We start from the raw sequence: 18,783 nt of genomic DNA on the forward strand, positions 1-18,783 counted from the left end.
GTCCTTAAGGATATATTTGGGAAAATGTGCTAGACAAACTTTTTTTTTCCTTTGACGTGGGACTTCTCAGAGCATTTAATATGCTAACGTGCATCTTCACCAAGAAGGGAAGCAGAAAATAGAGCATTTCCAGCACTTATTTAGTTATGGAGTCCCTTTTGCCAGGAGCATCTACTAGGCTAGTGTCTTGGGGATGCTCTTTGGGAAAGGATGCTTCACGGTGACTCCAGATGCCTCATCCTCAGTACTGCAAGTTCAGTTTTGCTACCCATATTTTGAGGTAAGAAGAGACTGTGTGTGTGTGTGTGCGTGTAAGAGATAGGACAATCTAGTTCCACTTCTTAAGATGCTTTTACTGAAATGCTCAGTCTTTGAAATCAGGAATGGCACCGTCTATCTGTCTAAGCTTGCGGGTCCAGCTCTGTGGTACAAACTGCCATGGCAGCTCTAAGTGTTGATCTAGGGCAGCATCTGGTGTGTCTGTCTGGGGGCAATGTGTCCCACCCAGGCAATGGATCTGGAAGGGGGAACATGGAGTCCTGCCCTGATGGACTTCAGTAACATTTGTGTGTGAGCAGGAAGTTTGCATTCAAGCTGAATGGCGAGTAGCAGTAATTATAAACGATAGCTTTGTGTGCTGAGGCCACCCTTCTTTTCATTCTCCCTTCTTCCTGGCCTTTGTAGGCAACCAGGGAGAACAGCAAAGAAAAGCCTTTTTCTTTCTTTGGTAAATAAGTGTCATGCACCTTTACATGTGCATCTGTTCATGGGTGATCCAGAGCACAGCCTCTCAAACTAAGGTGCAAAAGAACCCCTTGGAGATAATATTAAAAGTGCAGGTATGGATGTAGTCAGTCTGTGTGGGGCCGGAGATCTGTATTTCTAATCACCTCCCAGGTGAGGCCAGAGCTCTGGTGAACAGAATACACTTCAAGTAGCAGGGACATAGAGGTTGTTAGTTCTCAAATTTCAGTGTACTGTGACTCCCTGGACCATTTCCTAAAAATGCCTATCTTGGACCTCACTTCCAGAGATTCTAATTTTGTAGGTCTGGAGTTTTACCTTTATCTTTTTACCCTCATATACTTTAGTGTACATTTCTTAAAAATAAGACTATATTCTTCATAATCACAGCGCAGTGATCAAAATCAGCAAATTAACCTTATTATAATAGTGTTATTTACTCTGCAGATATTATTCAGATCTTTCTAACTGTCCCAGTAAATTCCTTTATAGCACATATTACCCTCCCCCACCACCCCAAAGAAAATATTGGCCCAGGCTAAAGGGCATAGGTATTTAAAATTCTCCAATTAGCTCAGACCTAAGGTAATAAGAAATACTAGGAGATGGTGGGAATTGTGGCTACCTGGGATGAGGTCCTTGCCTGAAAGCATTTCAATGAAATCATCTAAAAACCACAGTGCCTGTGGAAGCTGCCAGTCACTGACACACTCTCCCGCCCCCACCCCCAGCCTCTCTGCCTCAGGCATACCCTGGGCCATGACCTTGAAGTTTTAGACCTCCCAAGGGTGCAGTCTCCTCGTTCACAGCTCTTAGTTCCCCTAAGATAACTACTCTGCCTTCCCATGAAATATAACCACAGTCAGTTGTGATGCCACTGAGGCGATCCATTACCCATTCAGACAAATGGGTAAATGCTGGTTATAAATGCCAGGTGAGCTTGTGAGCTTTTACGCTTGTTAAATGTGAGACACAACCATGCCTTTTTAACTCCTGTTGTGATGCGAGTTGTCAAGGATCATGACTGGAAAACTAGGTGTGGTTCCTGCAGCTGGTGAGAATCAGGTTCCATTCTGGTGTCCAACGCTTCCTGGGAAAACAGCAGCCACTGTCAAGACAATAATAGTTCTGATTAGACATGTCTAAAAGAAACCTCCTTCCTTCAGAAAGGCATTCTCCCCCTCCTCGTGTTTGGAGGAAGTTGGCTGCTCAGAAGTCAGACTTCTGACTTTCCTGTAAATGGGCATCTGGGCCACCAAAGTCAGTCAGCATAAATGAGGACCTTTGTCAATCCTAACCCATAAGCAGGACACAGTGTCTGCCCATTAGCGTGACGGTCTGCAGGTGCACACGGTCTTATCTGTTACCCTGGTGCCCAGACGTATTCCAGAATTCAGACGTTTTTGGAGTTTAGGAAAGCAATACAGACAATGCACCATGATACTGTGCAACACCCCAACAGAATCTGGGGCCATACCTCATAAGCAACATTAATATTTCTGCAGCGAGACTGTGAATAGTCACAGTCAAATGCAATAAGTAAAGACTACATTTTCTCAGGAGTCCTGGTGAGGGTTTAGTGCCACATGATTTAGGTCAGCTCAAATTTTACTTTCACAGAAGTTGTGAAAAAACTGCCAACTTTTTACACCTTTCTGTATTTTAGAGTTGCAGATAAGGCATTATGGACCTGTTCACTTAACAGTTAGTGTGGGCTTTAGTCTGTAGTGCTCCATAACATAGATTTTTTAAAAAAGAGTTGCAATTATGAAAATGAAGGAAGTGAAGTGAAAGTGAGAGACATGATAAAATAGGTAATGCTGGCTTATTCTGTCCATTACAGTAAATAACATCATGTGGAAGCTCTGTTAGGAATTATGCTGGACGCTTTCCATTGATTACATCATGACAATTAAGAACCCAATAAGGATGGTGCTATTTTGAGGAAACTGAGGACCAGGGAGGATAAGTAACCTGCCCAAGGTTACCCAGCTAATAACTAACAGAGCTGGAAGTGGAGCTGGGGTCTGTCTGACCCCAGGGAGCCGCAGGTCTACACTCATGACACCGCCGTGCCCTCACCAAGCCGGCACGCAGTGTGTTCTGTTGTCTGTGCTTACGTCTGCAGTTAATCGAGAGAATCAGCTAATGTCTGGAAGTGTAATCGGCTATTGTGAAATATAATCAGATTACTTCTGTGTTCCTACTTCAATTTGCAACATTTCAGTCAATTCATTGATCCAAAGTCTGTGACCCCCATTACACAATATTACCACGTTAAAATAATGTGTGTGTAGCTTGTGGAAGCGATTCATTGTGTTATTTATACTTTTATTCTTAAGAGTAGTTGTGGATTAAAGATTTTCTTTTAAGTTTTGATATCCTGAGGACTGCTAAAGAAGAGAGCAGCTATTGCCCAGTGTTAAACAACCAGTTACGAATGGAGTCCCATGTAAGTGAGAAGGCCTACTGAGCTCCTACTTTGTGTGTTATACTGAAGGAGTTACTGAAGTGAGTGAAGCTCGGGCCCTAAGGCACTCATAACTGGGTGGCAGGCAGGCAAGGAGACAAGTCATTTTATGGCAGTGTGAGAAGAGCCACACAAGGGATGTGCAGCAAGGAGCTTAGAGGGGAGAAGCCAGAGAGGAGGCTGTCACCCCAGGGCACACACAGCCTTCCCTCAGGGCTGTTCATAATATTAACTGTTCCACTTAAAAGAAGCCACAACACACTTTGTTAATGCACGTGTGTGTGTGGAGGGGAGACAAAACCAGGCCTGACTGTGAAGTGAGGGAAACATTAGCATATCTTTCTTTAGGGTTATGTTTACATTTTCAAAATGCGTGGCTTGACCAAATTCCCCCTCCTTGCCTTCCGCCTTCTGTCTGTGACACCACCTTCCCTTCTCCCTCTCGCTCACTCCACACCAGCCCCGCTGGGCTCCCCAGCTGTGCTTTCACCAGGCTTCTGTACTGGCTGGGACAGTCTTCTCCCAGGTACCCACATGGGAGGTGCTGGCTCCCTCACCTCCTTCAAGCTCTAACCCCACTGCCGCCTTCTCAGGGCCGCTTACCCTGATCATTCCCCTGCCCTGCGATTCTGTGCACCTTCCTTGTGCTGTTTTCCCCACCTCACTCATCATGAGGGGACACATTCTGTACTTGAGCTGTTTATTAGGTATGTGTGTGCAACCATAACCAGTAGCTCCCCAGGGTCAGGAGTTTTGATCTAATTCACTGCCGTATCCCTGCTTTGGGCTCAGTGTTTGCTGATGAATGAGTACGTGTCTATCGTCAGCCTGGTCATAGCCTTCTGACTATTGGTGTTAGCCAAGAGTTTATTAGAGTTGTTATCCTCTGTTAATAAGAAAGAAGTCCCAAAGAATGCAAACATTTTACAATCCTCAAGCACCTGGCTCAACAGAACACATGCATAGCTTCTTGTGAGCATAACTGCACTCTTCTGAGGAACATACAAATAGCAACAGAATGACATTTAGCCGTCTTCATTTACTTTACAAGTATATAATGGATACTTCATATGTATGCAGCCTTGTACTAAGCCCTGAAGATACTGTGCCACTAGAAGACATGATCTCTGCTTACACAGAGTTCACAGTCCAGGGGGATGGCCTGGCAAGTCACCAGGGCAGTGGCATAAGTGCTTTGTCAGGACATGCACAGGTGCTCTGGACTCACAGAAGGGTATACACAACCTAGGCTTTAACTGTGGGAGGTGAATGTCAAAGAAGACTTCCTGGAGGAAGTGGCTTCTACAGGGAGGTGTGTAGGATGAGTCACTTCAGCCTGGAAATGGGAATGGGGTCGGGGGACTGTGTCAGGCAGATGAGTCTTAACTTGAGTAAGGGCCAGAGGCAAGAGGGAGCCCTGAGAGGCCTGATAGGACCTGAGAGGACTATGCCAGCAGGAAGTGACTAGAACTGAGGCAGGAGTAGGGGACAGATAATGACAGGTTTCGTAAGCAGCCTGTAGGTTGGCAGTGCTGTCATGACTTTATGGCAGAGGCCTTTGACCTCGGGGGCTAAGTGACTTGCCCTGCCTCACACATACAGGTGGCAGATATCTGCCCTGCCCCCAAATACGGAGCACTTTCTACATTAGTCCTCTGCAATTGTTTCTTTCTTCTTTTACTTGGGGAAAAGTTTGATTAAAATTTGTACCCAAATAAATAATGTATCTATCTCTAATAGAGCCCTCTGCTCCCTTTTGACCCAGAAGCCTCTTGATCCTTTCAGGATTAAACAAATTGAAATGTATTTTAAACTATTCTTCCCTGATCCTGATGGAGGCAGCAAATCACCAGGAACATGGCTCTGTGCTCAGGCCTAAAGTCGCTGTGAGCAAAAGCTTGGACGAGCCAGGCGGTATTTGCATTCCAAGTGAGAGAGTCCAGAGAGAAAAATGCACAGCGGTTTCTGTCATGAATTTTTTAAAAGAACCAGTTTGCTCATGGCCTTGGTTGATTAGGGGCAGGAACTTGTAATGATAATGCTGGATAGACCAGGAAAATTTGCTCACTGGCCTGTGCTCCTCCAGATCAGCTTCTCCAGCTTTAACTTCGCTGCACTTAGCCCATAGGAAATACAAGTTGGTTTGAAGATTTTTTTTCTTTGCCACTCTTAACATTTGGGGTAAAATCCAGCATAACTGCGACATTTAAGTGAATGCCACATACCACTGATAAGTGAAAAATAAAGTCCATTGAGAACAATAAGCATTGTCATAGCTCATTAAGAACTCACAGCACCTATATCCACATGGCTGCCTTCCTGGCCAAGCATCCGAGGGCAGGCTTTCCATTTCATCACAGGGCTTTGCGCTGCAGCCACTCTATGTCTCCCTCCCTGGGGCATGACAGACCCCGGCTCATCTTGGACAAAATTTGAGAAATAGGCAACAAATGCCTATGAGGCTGTCAACTTGCCTTTTCTCCATCTGCCCATGGAGGTTTACACCCCCTGGCTTAGGTGCCCAGTGCCACAAAGTTTCTCCCTCCTCTCTCATCAAAATGACAAGCAAGAACGAATCTCAAACTTAACCATCAGAAGAGAGGAAGGAGTAACTATGACAATAAGAGCTAAAGTTAGTGCACGCTTTGTGCAAGACACTTGGTACTCAGAGTTTGGTGTGCATGACTCAGTGAGTTACTTCAATAAATCCTTGCACTAGAATCATTATTCCTCCATGTTACAGAGAGGTTAGTTTACTTATATCATTAGAATGTGGTAGAGCATGGTTTAAACCCACGACGTCTAGTGTTGTCCATTGTATTAGGAGAATGGGAATGATTTATTAACCAAGATGCTGCGGACACTGTGGTAGACACCACAATGCATTATTTTATTTAGTGCTAACCAGCTTCTGATAGAAGGTTCTATAACTCCAGCTTATGAAAAGGAAGACAGAGAGGATAAGTGACTTGATGACATTTTATACCTAGTAAGTGGCGGAGCAGAACTGAAGCCACGGTCTGAGTGACTGCCGATTCCATCGTCCACCACATCATTCCATCCGGGTCATCAATCACAGAGTGTCAGTCTCTTCAGATCTTGTACTTTAAAAAGTAGCAGAGTATTAAGTTAGACTATTGCAGCTATGATCATCTGAGGTGGAACTTCGGGTAGCAAACAGGAGGCTGGAGAAACATTGTATTTGGGAGTGGCAGAGCTCGTGCTGAGATGTGTGTGGACACCGAATCGTAGTTTGTAGGCCAGGGACTGCTTGGCCATGCTTGCTTCCCAGCCTCACCTAGAAGCTTTTTCTCCTCGTCTCTAACCCAGTATATTTGCCTGTCTTCTCCCAGTTTCACAGCCTCCCCAAAGTGGCCATTTGTGAAACTAACCTCAGCTTCCTTCTGTTCCCATCCTGGCTTAAGAGCATCACCCAGGCTGGAAACCCCTCTTCTCCTTCCCCTGTCACGTCTGATCAGCCTATGAGTTCTGCAGGTTCTGCCTTTCACAGGTATTTCTGGCTCATTCTCCTTCTCTGTTCACCACTCACCCTTCTCTGTTAGGTCGTTTATCATCATTCACCTAAATTATCAGAGTTGTCTCCCAAGTGACCTCCTTACTCCCTGTTTACTCTGTCCCCTAATGTACCATCATTGCTGCCCCCGGGTAATTGCTCTAAGATGGAAATCTCATCTTGTCACTTCCTTGCTCAAAACGGTCAGAAGAGGGCCCCAAGGACCTATGTAATACTTGCTTAAACTTCAGGCTATGGTCTTCAGCAGTGCACTCTCGGGGATGACAGGACCTCTTGGGCATTTAAAAAACCCCATTTTTAACTTCAAGGACAGTTTGTAATTTGAGTATATGCATCTTCGAGGTCATTTGATGACCACTTGTAACCTGGGGCCAAGTAGCCCTATTTTATTGTCCCAAGCTACGGAGAAAGGAACAGGGATGAACTCGACACATAGGGGTGTTGTGGTCATATGACATCACATAGTTTCTTTTGATGGCAGTTCCATGCTAGTCTGACTAGAAAGGAGTGGGAAAGTTGAGTCATTACTTAGCACATGGTCATAGGCATGCTGAATTTAAAATAGTGCACATGCTTTTAGCAAGTGTCATGTTCACATGCCAGAAACCATTTGGTGTCAGTTGAACAAGAACATCCATTGCATTAAGTGAATTTCGTTAAATTACATTAGATTGGATTTTACCTTGTAAGTTTGTTTTGGTTTTATTGTTTATAATGGCTGTAAACATTGGGAAGTTATACCTGGGTTATGTTGGAATATATTTAAGTAATGTTGCAATAAAAAGAAGTTGTCAATACCAAGAACATTTAATAAATTCTTCCTTTCAGTTGATCCATAGTTTTTCATACCCAAGTTCAGGAAATAATGATCCAAGGACTGAGGGCAAACTCCTTAGACCAGTACATGAGGCCCTTTGCATTTTCTCTCTCCACCCTTTAGCCTCATTCCTGCACTTTTGCCCTGTGCCTGCTCCTTCTTACTTGGCTAGAGCTCCTTGACAGCACTACCAACCTACATGAATGAGGGAATTAACATGTAATGGAAGGCAAAAGAAAAGGAAGAAGGTTATTCCATAGACCTAATGGTGAACTCCTAATGTTAAAATAATAAGATGTCTCTTTTGAAATGCAGGCTGGGAAACATTCCAGCCTCTCCTATCTCCTCAGCCACAATTTTATTTTTGAGTAAGTCATTTACAGGCAGAAAGGGAGGGAGGAAACGAGGGACAGAAGGAGGAAAGGAGAGGAAGAGAGGGGGAGAGGGATGGGGGAGGAAGGGAAAGAGGAAGAGAAGGAGAGGGAGATTGAGATTCAAAACTAACACCTCTAAGGGTCAGAGGCAGCCTGTATCCCAAGGGAAGGAATCACCTCCCCGTGGTGTTTCAACTTGGAAATTCTCAGAAGATCAGAGAGATGGTCTGCTTTGCCACTGGTCCCATAGCATGTCAGCTGTTCCCCTCCCACCCCTTTTAACTTCCAAAAGAAGACTGATTCATTTAAACACACTTTTATGTGTACATTTAGTCCAGGAAGTTATTTGCTTTAAATGTTCGTGCATAGGAATGTGAATTCAGATCAGCTGATGATGGGGGCAGACACCTGGCTGCAGTGGGGCATAAACAACTAGGCACACAGAACTGCACAGCTTTTGTGATCGCCAGGGCCCGTCAGTTCCAAAATTCTATGTTCATATGTTCAGATGATCAACAGCAGGGGGTCCCGGCTATAATATCATTCTCCTAAGGAGCATTTGGGTGCACTGTGTAGCCAATGTCATCCCCTAAAACAGAACTTCCTTCTTTTCTTCTTTCCTTCCACCATTCAATAATTGCCAGGTGCCGGGGACTGTGCTGAGCCTGGCTAGTCATTGACAGAGAGACAATTTGGTTGTAACAAAAGAGGCTGTCTGCCTGGGTTCTTTCCCTAGAAATGTGCATTTTAATACTGCCTTTGGAGATGAGGAGACCTGGGTGTTCTCAGTTCTCTTACCTGGAGCAAGTCACTGACTTCTTATAACTTTATAAAATAACTCTTATAACCTCCATAAAATGATAAAGGAAAACACCTGCTCTTTTTTTACATTAAGTACAGTGATGAGGGATAAAATAAAATGAGATGATTCATGTGAAAGCATTGTTAAGTGCATAATGTACTAAACAAAAGTCTGGGAGGGTTATGGTCCCTGGCATGTCTTTCCTGCCTCTCCTTAGAACATTGCATCCTATATAAATGAAGGTCATCATGTAAACAAGGCCTTAGCTTCATACTGTTCAACAGCTACGGTCGACACCCTCAGTCATTCTGCTGGACAAGGGTACCAGATGGAACCAGGCTGGGGCTGGCTGCCTCCAGACAGAGGCAGACACCTACCGCCGCTGGGGGAACACGTCTGGGGGATGCGCACTGTGAATGAGGGTCCATTGCTGCTTGGAATCCTGAGCTGCAGGGAGAGATGGAAAACAGCCAGATGCAAGCTGTCCATGCTTGCTGGTGTCCTCTCCCTGAGCGCTTTCCCATGGACGGCAGTTGTTCAAGAGAACTGAGGGTGCTCCCAGAGATTCTCGGTTACTTTCATTACATTTCTCACTGCACGCAAATGGTGAGACAAAGCCATCTTCTGCCTTCTGGGAGCTGTATGTAAACACTGGCTTTAAATCCCAGTGATAACTTAGTTTATTAATTCTGTATTGCCTACCCTCCCCCTACAGCCTCACTGCTGCCTTCTGGTGTGTCTACCACAGGCAGAAATGCACACTGGGGAGGAAATGCTGGGAATAAAGGGCTTTTCCTGTGATGGAAATACCCACTTTGTCCCCTGTTCCCCTGCCTTTAGGAAATACACACTTCCTCTTCAAGAGAAGAGACCTACACTATTAGTACCAGGAGGCGTTTTTCCCACTGCCATCTTTAACCTCATATTCAGCTACTCACTCCTTCCTTCGTAAGTTTAGTACACAGTGGTTGAGGACCAAGATGTGCCAGGTGCTGTTCTAAGTGCTTATACTAAAGCAGTGAACACAAGAGACAGGGTCCCTGCTTTTATGCAGCTTTTGTGTGGAAAGGACACAGTCAGTAAAACAAGTACATGTGTAAGACGGCTTTATATACTGAGCAAAATAGAAGGAGTGACATGATAGAGGACGGGGGTATCTGGGGAGGACTCTGAGGAGGTGCATTTCAGCTGAAACCTGAGGACAAGATTCTGCTGCAGGTGGGTGGGGGCAGCGCATTCCGCTTTAGGGAAACACCAAGGACGGTCCCAAAAGCTCCCGTCTCACTCGCTCAGAAGCCAACGATCGCTTTGCTGAAATTGAGAACAGCTAAATGTCCAGATTCCCAAGCCAGTTTTCTTCTCTCTACACCATGTCACTAATGGGTGCCCACAGATTTAAGAACATGCAAAAGGGGGACAATGGACTTGCCTGCTGATTGTCCCCCTCCTGCAGGGCTCTCTCCCGTTAAGACAATAACACAGATTGTATAGCTGGTCTCAAGGCCCTGCTTTTCCTCAATCACCCCTATTTCTGGCTAAGCCTCTAAAACCTTTGCTGAGATCTATGCCTACAATGCTTACTGAAGCCAAAATTATTACACAGTTATTCCCCTTAACTACTACTACTATTAGAAATCTTGGCCATTTATCTTCAGACACGGACCTCAATCTGGGAACTTAACAATGGGCCTGATGTAATGTCCATTTAAGGAGGGATACCGGTGTATATGGGTTTGTTTTGCCCTGATGGGCTTGCTCAAGAATGCAGACTGGGAAAACTCTCTATACAAACCAGTGATACATAACAAAGAGAAGCAGGCTTCAGATAGGAAAATTATTTACTAGATGTTAAGAGCTGTCAACTGGCAATGGAACACCCCATGAGGACATTTTTATGTAAATTCTCCCAGACGGGTAAAGGAAATGGTTTTACAGGGCCCCTCTCCATTCTTTTCCCTGTTTACATGCCCATCAGCCCTGGGAGTATTTGATACACACAGCAATCATTTTTCCCCATTATACAGTATAAGGAACAGAAGAAAATACTCTGCAACTCACATCAAACAAGGTGAGTGTTGCAAATATACAAGATTTTTAGGCCAACTCAAGAGGCTCTTTTGTCTCTTTGACAATTAATGGCACAGGTCTTCCTGCCTCCTTGTTTAAAACCTGCCCCTGAGTCCATCCAAGGGGCTGACTTTGATCTTCCCCAAGTTGTGTGCCATGCCCATCTTCATTAGGATATGCTGCTCATTTCTTCTTCATGGTAAATCTTTGCATACATCATTCATTTTCTCATACTGATGACACGTTTATTAAGCATCTACTAGGAGCCTACAGTATGTCAGGCTTGGGGATACCAGCCTATTCACCATTATGGACAAGGACACATGGCTCCAGCCCACATGAAGCTTGATACAAAGGGACGTAGACAAGTAGGCCAGAATGACATGGGGTGACAAGTACTTTGATAGAATAAAACAAGAGGTATGGGGAACACAGAGGAGAGAAAGAGGAATGCTACTGAGGTAGGGCAGGCACATGGGACAAGCATCGTGATTAATTTTTCCTGCCTATGATAAAAATGCAAAGATACAAATAGTATAGAAAGAACAGGAGGGACTCCATCTTAAGGCTAAGATTCCATTTTAAAAACCAGGGAGTTAGGAGGTAAGATTCCTCCTATTTATAAAGATACCATATTTTATGGTAATCAACCAATAATCGACCCTATGTTAAGGCAGGGTAAGCAGTTCTAAATGATATGTCCCCACTGCTTGAGGGTAACCACTATCTTGGAGAAGAACAGGATCAATGAATTTCTTGTGTTAAGTTTATCTTACAGAATATCTAGAGGACTGACTGTGGATAGTGACATAATGTCTCTTACTGGAGATACACATCATGAGACACCACGTCAAGCCTATGCCTCTAGCCCGTTACCCCATTCTTGAAAACCTTAAAAGACAGAATCCTAAGCCCTTAAGCACACCTCCTCTCTAAGGCTGCCTGCACTCCCCTTTCTTCAAGCGTGTACTTTGCCTTAAATAAAGACTTCTCACTGCTCAACTTACTGTGTTTGGTCTCTGTGCTCTTCCAGTGGTAAGCATCTTTGTAACTTTGCTATTTCATTCCATTTTCTAGAATTTAAGCAGAAGTTTTCACTCGCTGTCCTACTTCAGAAAAATAGGGAAGGGCTGCTGAGGTCTCTGATTTGGGCTTCAGGCTTCTGTCACCTGGGTGACTTGGACAGGACGGCAGCTGTAAGATCATGTCTTTAGTAGCCTCCCAAAAAACCTTTCTTTGTTTTGGGAAATTCTCAAAATATAAACTCACTCCATCCAATGCTCTATGGCTCCTCCAAATCCTGGAGTGGTAGGTAGGGGTTTAGTTCCCATGCTGGGCAGATTCAAGTGGACACAGATGCCAGGTGACCCTGGCTTCAGGAATTGGGAAGAGATCTGCCCTGTGCCAAGCAGGAGTTTAATCAACTTTCCTTTCCTCCCTCTGCTCTTCTGGCTCTGTACAGCCTGCTTAGTCGCAGCCAAGCACTACTACTCTTGCTTTAATGAATTCCTTCCTTGCCTACACTCATCAGACCTGTTTGAGAATTTTTTCCCAGAGTCAAGAACCCTCCACCATCCGGGTCGAGGTTTCCCCTAGAGCAGAGCAAGCGACCTCCACAGACGCAGCTGCCTGACAACAGTACTATTCTAAGGAAGGGCAGAAAAATTTCCCCTTTCCTGCTGGTGTCATCTTCTGGGTCTGCCCATTGCCTGTCTTCTTTCTTCTGGCTCTGTCTGGCAAGCCCCTGTTCTGCATCATTTTTGCCAAACAAAGCTTCACTCCGGGCCTCCTCTGGCTACCCCTGTACCAAATGGCCAATGGTTTCCTGTTTATAGGAATGGAGGCCTACTGTCTCAGTGGGACAAGGATTTGTTTGTTGTTTCCCTTTTACTTTTAGTATGTTGCTTGATGTCCCTCAGTTTGAAGATGCTTCTGTGATGTTGCAGAGATAACGTTTGCCTGCTGATCTCAGCCAGAAGGTTGTCACGAAGCAGCATTCCTCGGGACGTGAAGCGTTTGCTCCCATAACTTCCCAGGAATTATGATGTCCTTGTGTTATATAGGCACCTTGTGACATATCCAGATTAAGGGCTTAGAAGAAGAGTTTTGTGGCAGTGGAGAAAATTCTGTCTTAAGATAACAACCATATATGGGAATAAAACCAGCTCCTGAGGCTTCATTAGACTTGAGCTCTAACCCAATGATACAGGGTAGAAATAACAATATTAAATCAACTATTCAAATGAGGAGATGTGCATCACTTCCAAGTCCAATAAGTGTGACCTTCAGCACTTATTCATTACACATTGGCTGACTATACTGAGTAGAAAAAATGCATTCATAAAGTCTATTAGATACTTCTGGGGAGGGGGTGAGATTTTTCAAGATGAACTGTATATATTTATGTGCCAATGACCACAGATCTCACTGTGTGATTCTTACCCAGCCCACATCAAATGCTCTGTTCTGTTCTAGGGACAATCTTCCTTTAACAGAACTGCTACTTTGCTAGGGTACCCATTGGATTGAGACTGTGAATTTATAAGGTTTCGGTGTTATTTCTTCCTCCACACAGACATCAGAGGCAAACACACTCTCCATCTCTGACTCAGGCCTTATCCGATAAGCAAGCACCATAGAGCTGTGTGAACAGGAATCTCAGACAAGGACCTGAGTCATCTTAGATGAGGGCCTCAGTGGGGCAGTTCTGGGCCCCATGATTTTCTTCCATAGCTGTGCTGACAGTGTCCTCAAAGAATCCTTGGCCTCAAAACTCCCCCACTGGTCTCTCAATTCCAGAGCTTGGAATTGTTTATTTTATATATAACCAATCCTGGGGGGGTTTTTTCTTATTACCCAGATAATATATGTTCCTTGTTGAATAGAAAATTAAAGTTAAAAGTATGAAGTTAATCAGAAATCCAACCTCTTTATATTATTAACATCTTGTTGATTTTTTTGGACTCTTCAGTACGCACTCTACATACATTGTATGTGTGCATGTCTGCACACATTTTAAATGTCTGCTGTACATGTTTGAGAATTTATTTTTTTCTGTTAGTTCTCATTATAGACTTTTAAATATTATCACATGTTCTTCTATATCATTGTAATGGATGCATAATTTATTATATAGAGAGGTTTGATTAAACCACTCCATGTGGGTTATTTAGAGTTTCCAGTTTTTCACAAATTTAAAAACGAAAAGACCATTTCTCACAGTAAAATTTGTGCAAGGAATTTCTCAATGTTTGTCTTTAGGAGCATTTCTCTGGGTCAAAGCCAACTAGGGTGTCTTAGCCCAGCTGGGCCGCTCTAACAAGTACAATAGTCTGGGTGGCTTATAAACAACAGAAATTTATTCCTCGCAGTCCTGGCGGCCAGAGTCTGAGATCGGTGTGCCAGCACGGCTGGGCTCTGGTGAGTCCTTCTGTGAGGTGCAGACTGCCAGCTTTCACTGCCTCCTCACGTGGCAGAGAGCAGTAAGCTCTCCTGTGGCTCTTCTAAGGGCGCCGACCCCACTCACGAGGCTCTGTCCTCATGACCTCAGCTAATTACTTTCCAGAGGCCTCACCTTCTAATACCACATTGTGCGGTAGGGTTTCAACATATGAATTTTGCTGGGACACAAACATTCCATCCATAATACTAGGTAACCTATGACAGGAGACAGATTCATAGAATCATAGATTCTTTTCAAGAGGAAAGTTAGTGATTCTGTTAGCTGAAATATGAATAATATTAATAAAACCTAATTTATCTTTCCTTTCTTTTTGTTTGCATCTCTATTCTAGGTTGCCCTCAGCCCATGAACAGTGCCCATCGCACTCGCGGAGGGCACACACTAGACTGCTGGCTTGGCAAGTCCTCTTGAGTCTCATCTGCATCTCCTCAGAGACAAAACCAACACTTTCCATCCTCTGGAGGACCTGTTTGGGACACTCTCAAGAGAGAAAAAGGGACAAGCCAGTGCTGGAATATTTTCTCTTTGTGTTAGTGCAGCTTTCTGCCCACAGCGCTTGCATAAGGATAGCCATACTAACCACCCCATATGCTGCCTACACATCTGGACACGCACAGCGAGCATGCTAGAGCTGGCCTGATGCATCCAGCCACTGCCTGCAAGTCTCCTGAGTTTGCTGTGCTCTCTTCTTCAACTCCCACCGCTCACTCCCACTTCCTCCCTGACTCTTACACACAGGATGGATGGGGGGGCTTCCACACGGGGGCTGCAGAACCCAAAGCCAGGATGGTGGCACAGGTGCCGGCTCTCAGCTGTCATCCTTAAAACTCCCTAACTAGCACCACTGAACTTCAAGTCTCCTTTCTCCTGGTAGCTGCTTCTGCCGGGCCTTTGCCTATCCTGGGAGGTGAGGGCTGGAGTTTCTCAGAGCAAGAGCCTGCTCCTGGAGGGCTGGAAACAATGCAAATCCTTGGCCGATTCATTGTTTCCGACCTTCTTCAAGTGGCCCCGGTCCTTGGAGAACTAAAGAGGGGTTCTCTCTCAACTATAGACTTTTGTCTGTTTCCTTCCTTTCCAGAGCAATAGCATATTATGGGATGGCCTTTCTCTTTCTTTAGGTACTGCCTTCCACCCCTACACCCCAATGTTGGAAGCAGGACCCTTAAAACCTTGCCGGAGCCTTTCACACTTTGAACACCAAAACCTGCAGGTCTGGTGTGGGAGGAGTCCCCTTCCACATGGGCTCCGGCACCCTCGTGGGGCCTTGTAGTTCCTGTATGTTCTTGTCCTTCATTTCCTGTTTAGTTTTGTTAATTGAAGGAAATAAGGGGTTCTGCCTCTGGCATGTCAGCCGGAGCTCCTGCTGCAGCTTGCTCCTCAGAAGTATCTTAAGACCTGCCCTATCTATCTTTCTGTGTCTTTTTTTTCCCCTACTGCTTTCTATAACAAGGTTTCCAGATTCAGTTTATAAGCAGAGGTCATTCTCCTTCCCTGGATATCTGGTTAGAAATTTGACCTGCACAGTCCTATGGCTGCTGACACCCTCCGAGGCTGGCTGGAAAATCTTCACCTTCCTGCCCCTGACAGCAGGCAGTGTTTGCCTTGAAGCCCCAAGTGATCTCAGACACCAGCTGCCTGAGGCTTTCTACCAGCCTTCTTCTGTCTACATCTGCTCCCTGCCCTTTTTCAGTGTTGTAGCATCACAGACGTATGCTCTGGCCATGACTGGAAGGTGCTCGCCTGACCCCCTCCCATCCCCCCACCCACCCCAGGTGCTGGAGCAGGGCTTCTGAAATAGTGCCAACTTAGAGGAACAAGTCTCTTTGGCAAATGAGTGCCCTGCATCTCCAACTAGTGGTTCTAATGCACAAACCTAGTTAGAAAATTTTACATAAAGTCAACATAAATAATCCAGCTTGATGAATTTTCAAAAGCTGAATATTCCCATGTAACAGGCACCCAGATCAAAAAGCATATTATCAGAAGCCCAAAGCACTTCTCATGTTCCTTTCTAGTCTCTCTAGACTTCTAGCAAAATAGAGTCATGTTACCTCGTTATAATCTTATCTAGATAGAAATACACACTATATACACACTATATACTACTGTCTGACTTTTGCTCAGCATTTATGTTTGTGCAGCTTATCCATATCATGCTTGGGGTGGTAGATTATGAATTTCATGTACTGTGGAGTATTCTACCATGTGAACATACCATATTTATGAAAAATCCATTTTACTATTTTGCTCCAGTTCTTGCTTCAGATTTGGCCATTACAAACAGACTATAAACACTGTATTACCTGTGTTTTGGCATTCCTGTTGGGTCTACATAGGCGTAGAAACGCTGAGCCGTGGGATGTGCTTTTGCTATATGCTGCGGTTTTTCAAATTGTATGAGGGTTTCTTCCTCCCCATCCTCACCACACTCACAACTTCCCGTGTTTTCATTTTAGCCACCCTGGTGGGTGTGCGGTGGTATCTTACTCTGGTTTTAGCTTGCATTTCATTAGCCTGGCTTTGTGGCAGCCTCACGTATGAAGTTAGGACATCTAATAAGGGAAGTCACTGCAAGACTATGCCTGCTATCACTTTCAGGAGATGCAGGCTTTCCCCTTACTTTAGAAATACCTGGTTTGCAGAGGCTGGCTTAAAAATCCGGAGTCAATCAGGCAGCTCTGTTCTGAGAGAACATTTTATTGTTCACAGGCCTAGACACATCCCAAAGCAGAATGCAAGTGACAATGCTACACTCATTTGCTCATCTACAAACAACTGTAGAGTCCTATGTATGCCAGGCACTGTTCCAGATGTTAAGAAATATCAGTGCAAAATAGAGTACAAACTCTTAAGTGGCTCATACTTGAAGGTGACAAGAGACACAATAAACAAAAAGTATGTAAAATAGCTTGTCAGGCAGTGATCCATGCTCCAGAGACACGTGAAGCTAGGGAGGGGTAAGGAGGGCTGGCACAGCCTTAAGTAGAATGGGCAGGAATGGCCTTGCCTATAAGTTGGCATGTGAGCAAAGTCCTTCAACTGACTTGGAAACAATTAGTCTGAGTACTGGGAGAACATTCTAGGGGAATCAACATATGAAGATGCCCTGAGATGGCAGCATGTTTGAGGAACAGCAAAGAGGCTGTTAGGAACAGGGTGAATAAGAGGTGATGGGGTACAGAGAAGATGAAGGCTGTGTTGGGCCCTATAGGCAATTCTGAGAACTCTGGCTTTCCCTCAGCTTTGAGTGAAATATCCTCAGTGCTGCTCTGGTTCCACCTCTGTGAAGCCTCTTTGAAGTACCACAGCTTCCTCTCAACTGCGACTGCTTGGCTCTCCTCCCACGGCCTGGGCTGGGTCAGGTGGATATCCCTTCCTCCTTGCATCTTTTCTAGTGATTTTGAGGTCATTTGGTTGCTGCAACAGAAAGGAGAAGGATCAGATGGCGCTTGAGGATATTCATTTTTCTCTGATACATTGAACACTATTAGAGTTCAAACATTCCCGAAGGAATCCCCAGGCTGTAACCCCAACTGGGCCTCAGCAGCATGTGAGCACCAACAGGCACAGTAACAGTCTAATTCGAAAGTCTGTGTGATCTATATTTCCCATCTGCATTGTAGAAAACCATTTTCCATTTTCAAGGTCCCTCACCCTGACCATGTGTCTCTTGGGGAAAATCCAACACATACTCTTGATTCAGGCAAACACAGCTGTAACTTTTCTGAAAAGGAATAGGAAGGAGGGGTCTTGGTATCAGAATAGGCTGAGCAGAAGAGAAAAATCCAGAAGAAGAAAGTGATAGTATATGATAAAGGGAGTATTGATCATTAAATGGTGTTGGAGAAATCTGGCTAACCAGTGAGGAAAAAAGTAGACTCTTTGCTCTGTAATTAATAGCAAAATCAATTTCTATAAAAATCCTAGAAGAAAATACGAGGTTTTTTTATTTTGCAACATAGATATAGGAAAAGACTTTCCATATCATCTAAAAAGTAACCCATCATCACCATTGTTGTCATCCTCTGACACTCTGTGTCAAACATAATTCTGTTTTACCTATATTAAATAATTTAACCCTCACAACTTGATAGGTATTTACTATTCGTTTCTCTCATTTTCCAGATGATAAAATGGAAGCACAGAAAGGTTAAGTAATTTTCCCAAGGTCCCAACAAGTGGTGGTGCCGGGATTTGAACCAAACAAGTGTGACTTTAGGGTCCATATTTCTAAATCACTAAACTGCAAAGGAGAACACTGAGAGATCTGAGTATGTGAATTAAAAACTAGATGGAAAAAAAATCATGTAAAGGACAAATGATGAATGGGGAAAAACCATGCTACATACATAACAGATTAAACCATTAGTATCATTTAAAGAAAACAATTTCTCAAATGTTATTGCCTAGAACACCAGTGTTCTGAATGATGCCAATGGGTGTTGTGTGGAAAAACAAAGTTTTGATGGTCAATTAAGTTTAGGAAATGATGTGTTAAATATGACCACAGA

General features: G+C 44.3%; 1 protein-coding gene and 1 long non-coding RNA gene across 2 annotated transcripts in view; one reads left to right on the top strand and one right to left on the bottom strand.

The window, feature by feature from the left end:
• LOC130679255 (uncharacterized) overlaps positions 1-16,571 on the top strand; it is a 215,667-nt gene extending 199,096 nt beyond the window's left edge. The window contains exon 4 of the mRNA XM_057487878.1: positions 14,604-16,571. Within this exon, the coding sequence (XP_057343861.1) occupies positions 14,604-14,901 (298 nt within the window). The 3' untranslated portion in view covers positions 14,902-16,571. The remainder of the gene's footprint in view (positions 1-14,603) is intronic.
• On the bottom strand, positions 1,243-14,555 carry LOC130679010 (uncharacterized). Its single transcript, XR_008992009.1, has 3 exons — positions 14,368-14,555; positions 6,201-6,318; positions 1,243-1,852 (listed from the first exon to the last, which is right to left on the bottom strand). It is a non-coding gene; the product is annotated as an uncharacterized LOC130679010 (long non-coding RNA).
• Positions 16,572-18,783: the final 2,212 nt, after the last annotated feature.

The sequence above is a fragment of the Manis pentadactyla genome, chromosome 10 (assembly GCF_030020395.1).
Source record: "Manis pentadactyla isolate mManPen7 chromosome 10, mManPen7.hap1, whole genome shotgun sequence".
NCBI lineage: Eukaryota > Metazoa > Chordata > Mammalia > Pholidota > Manidae > Manis > Manis pentadactyla.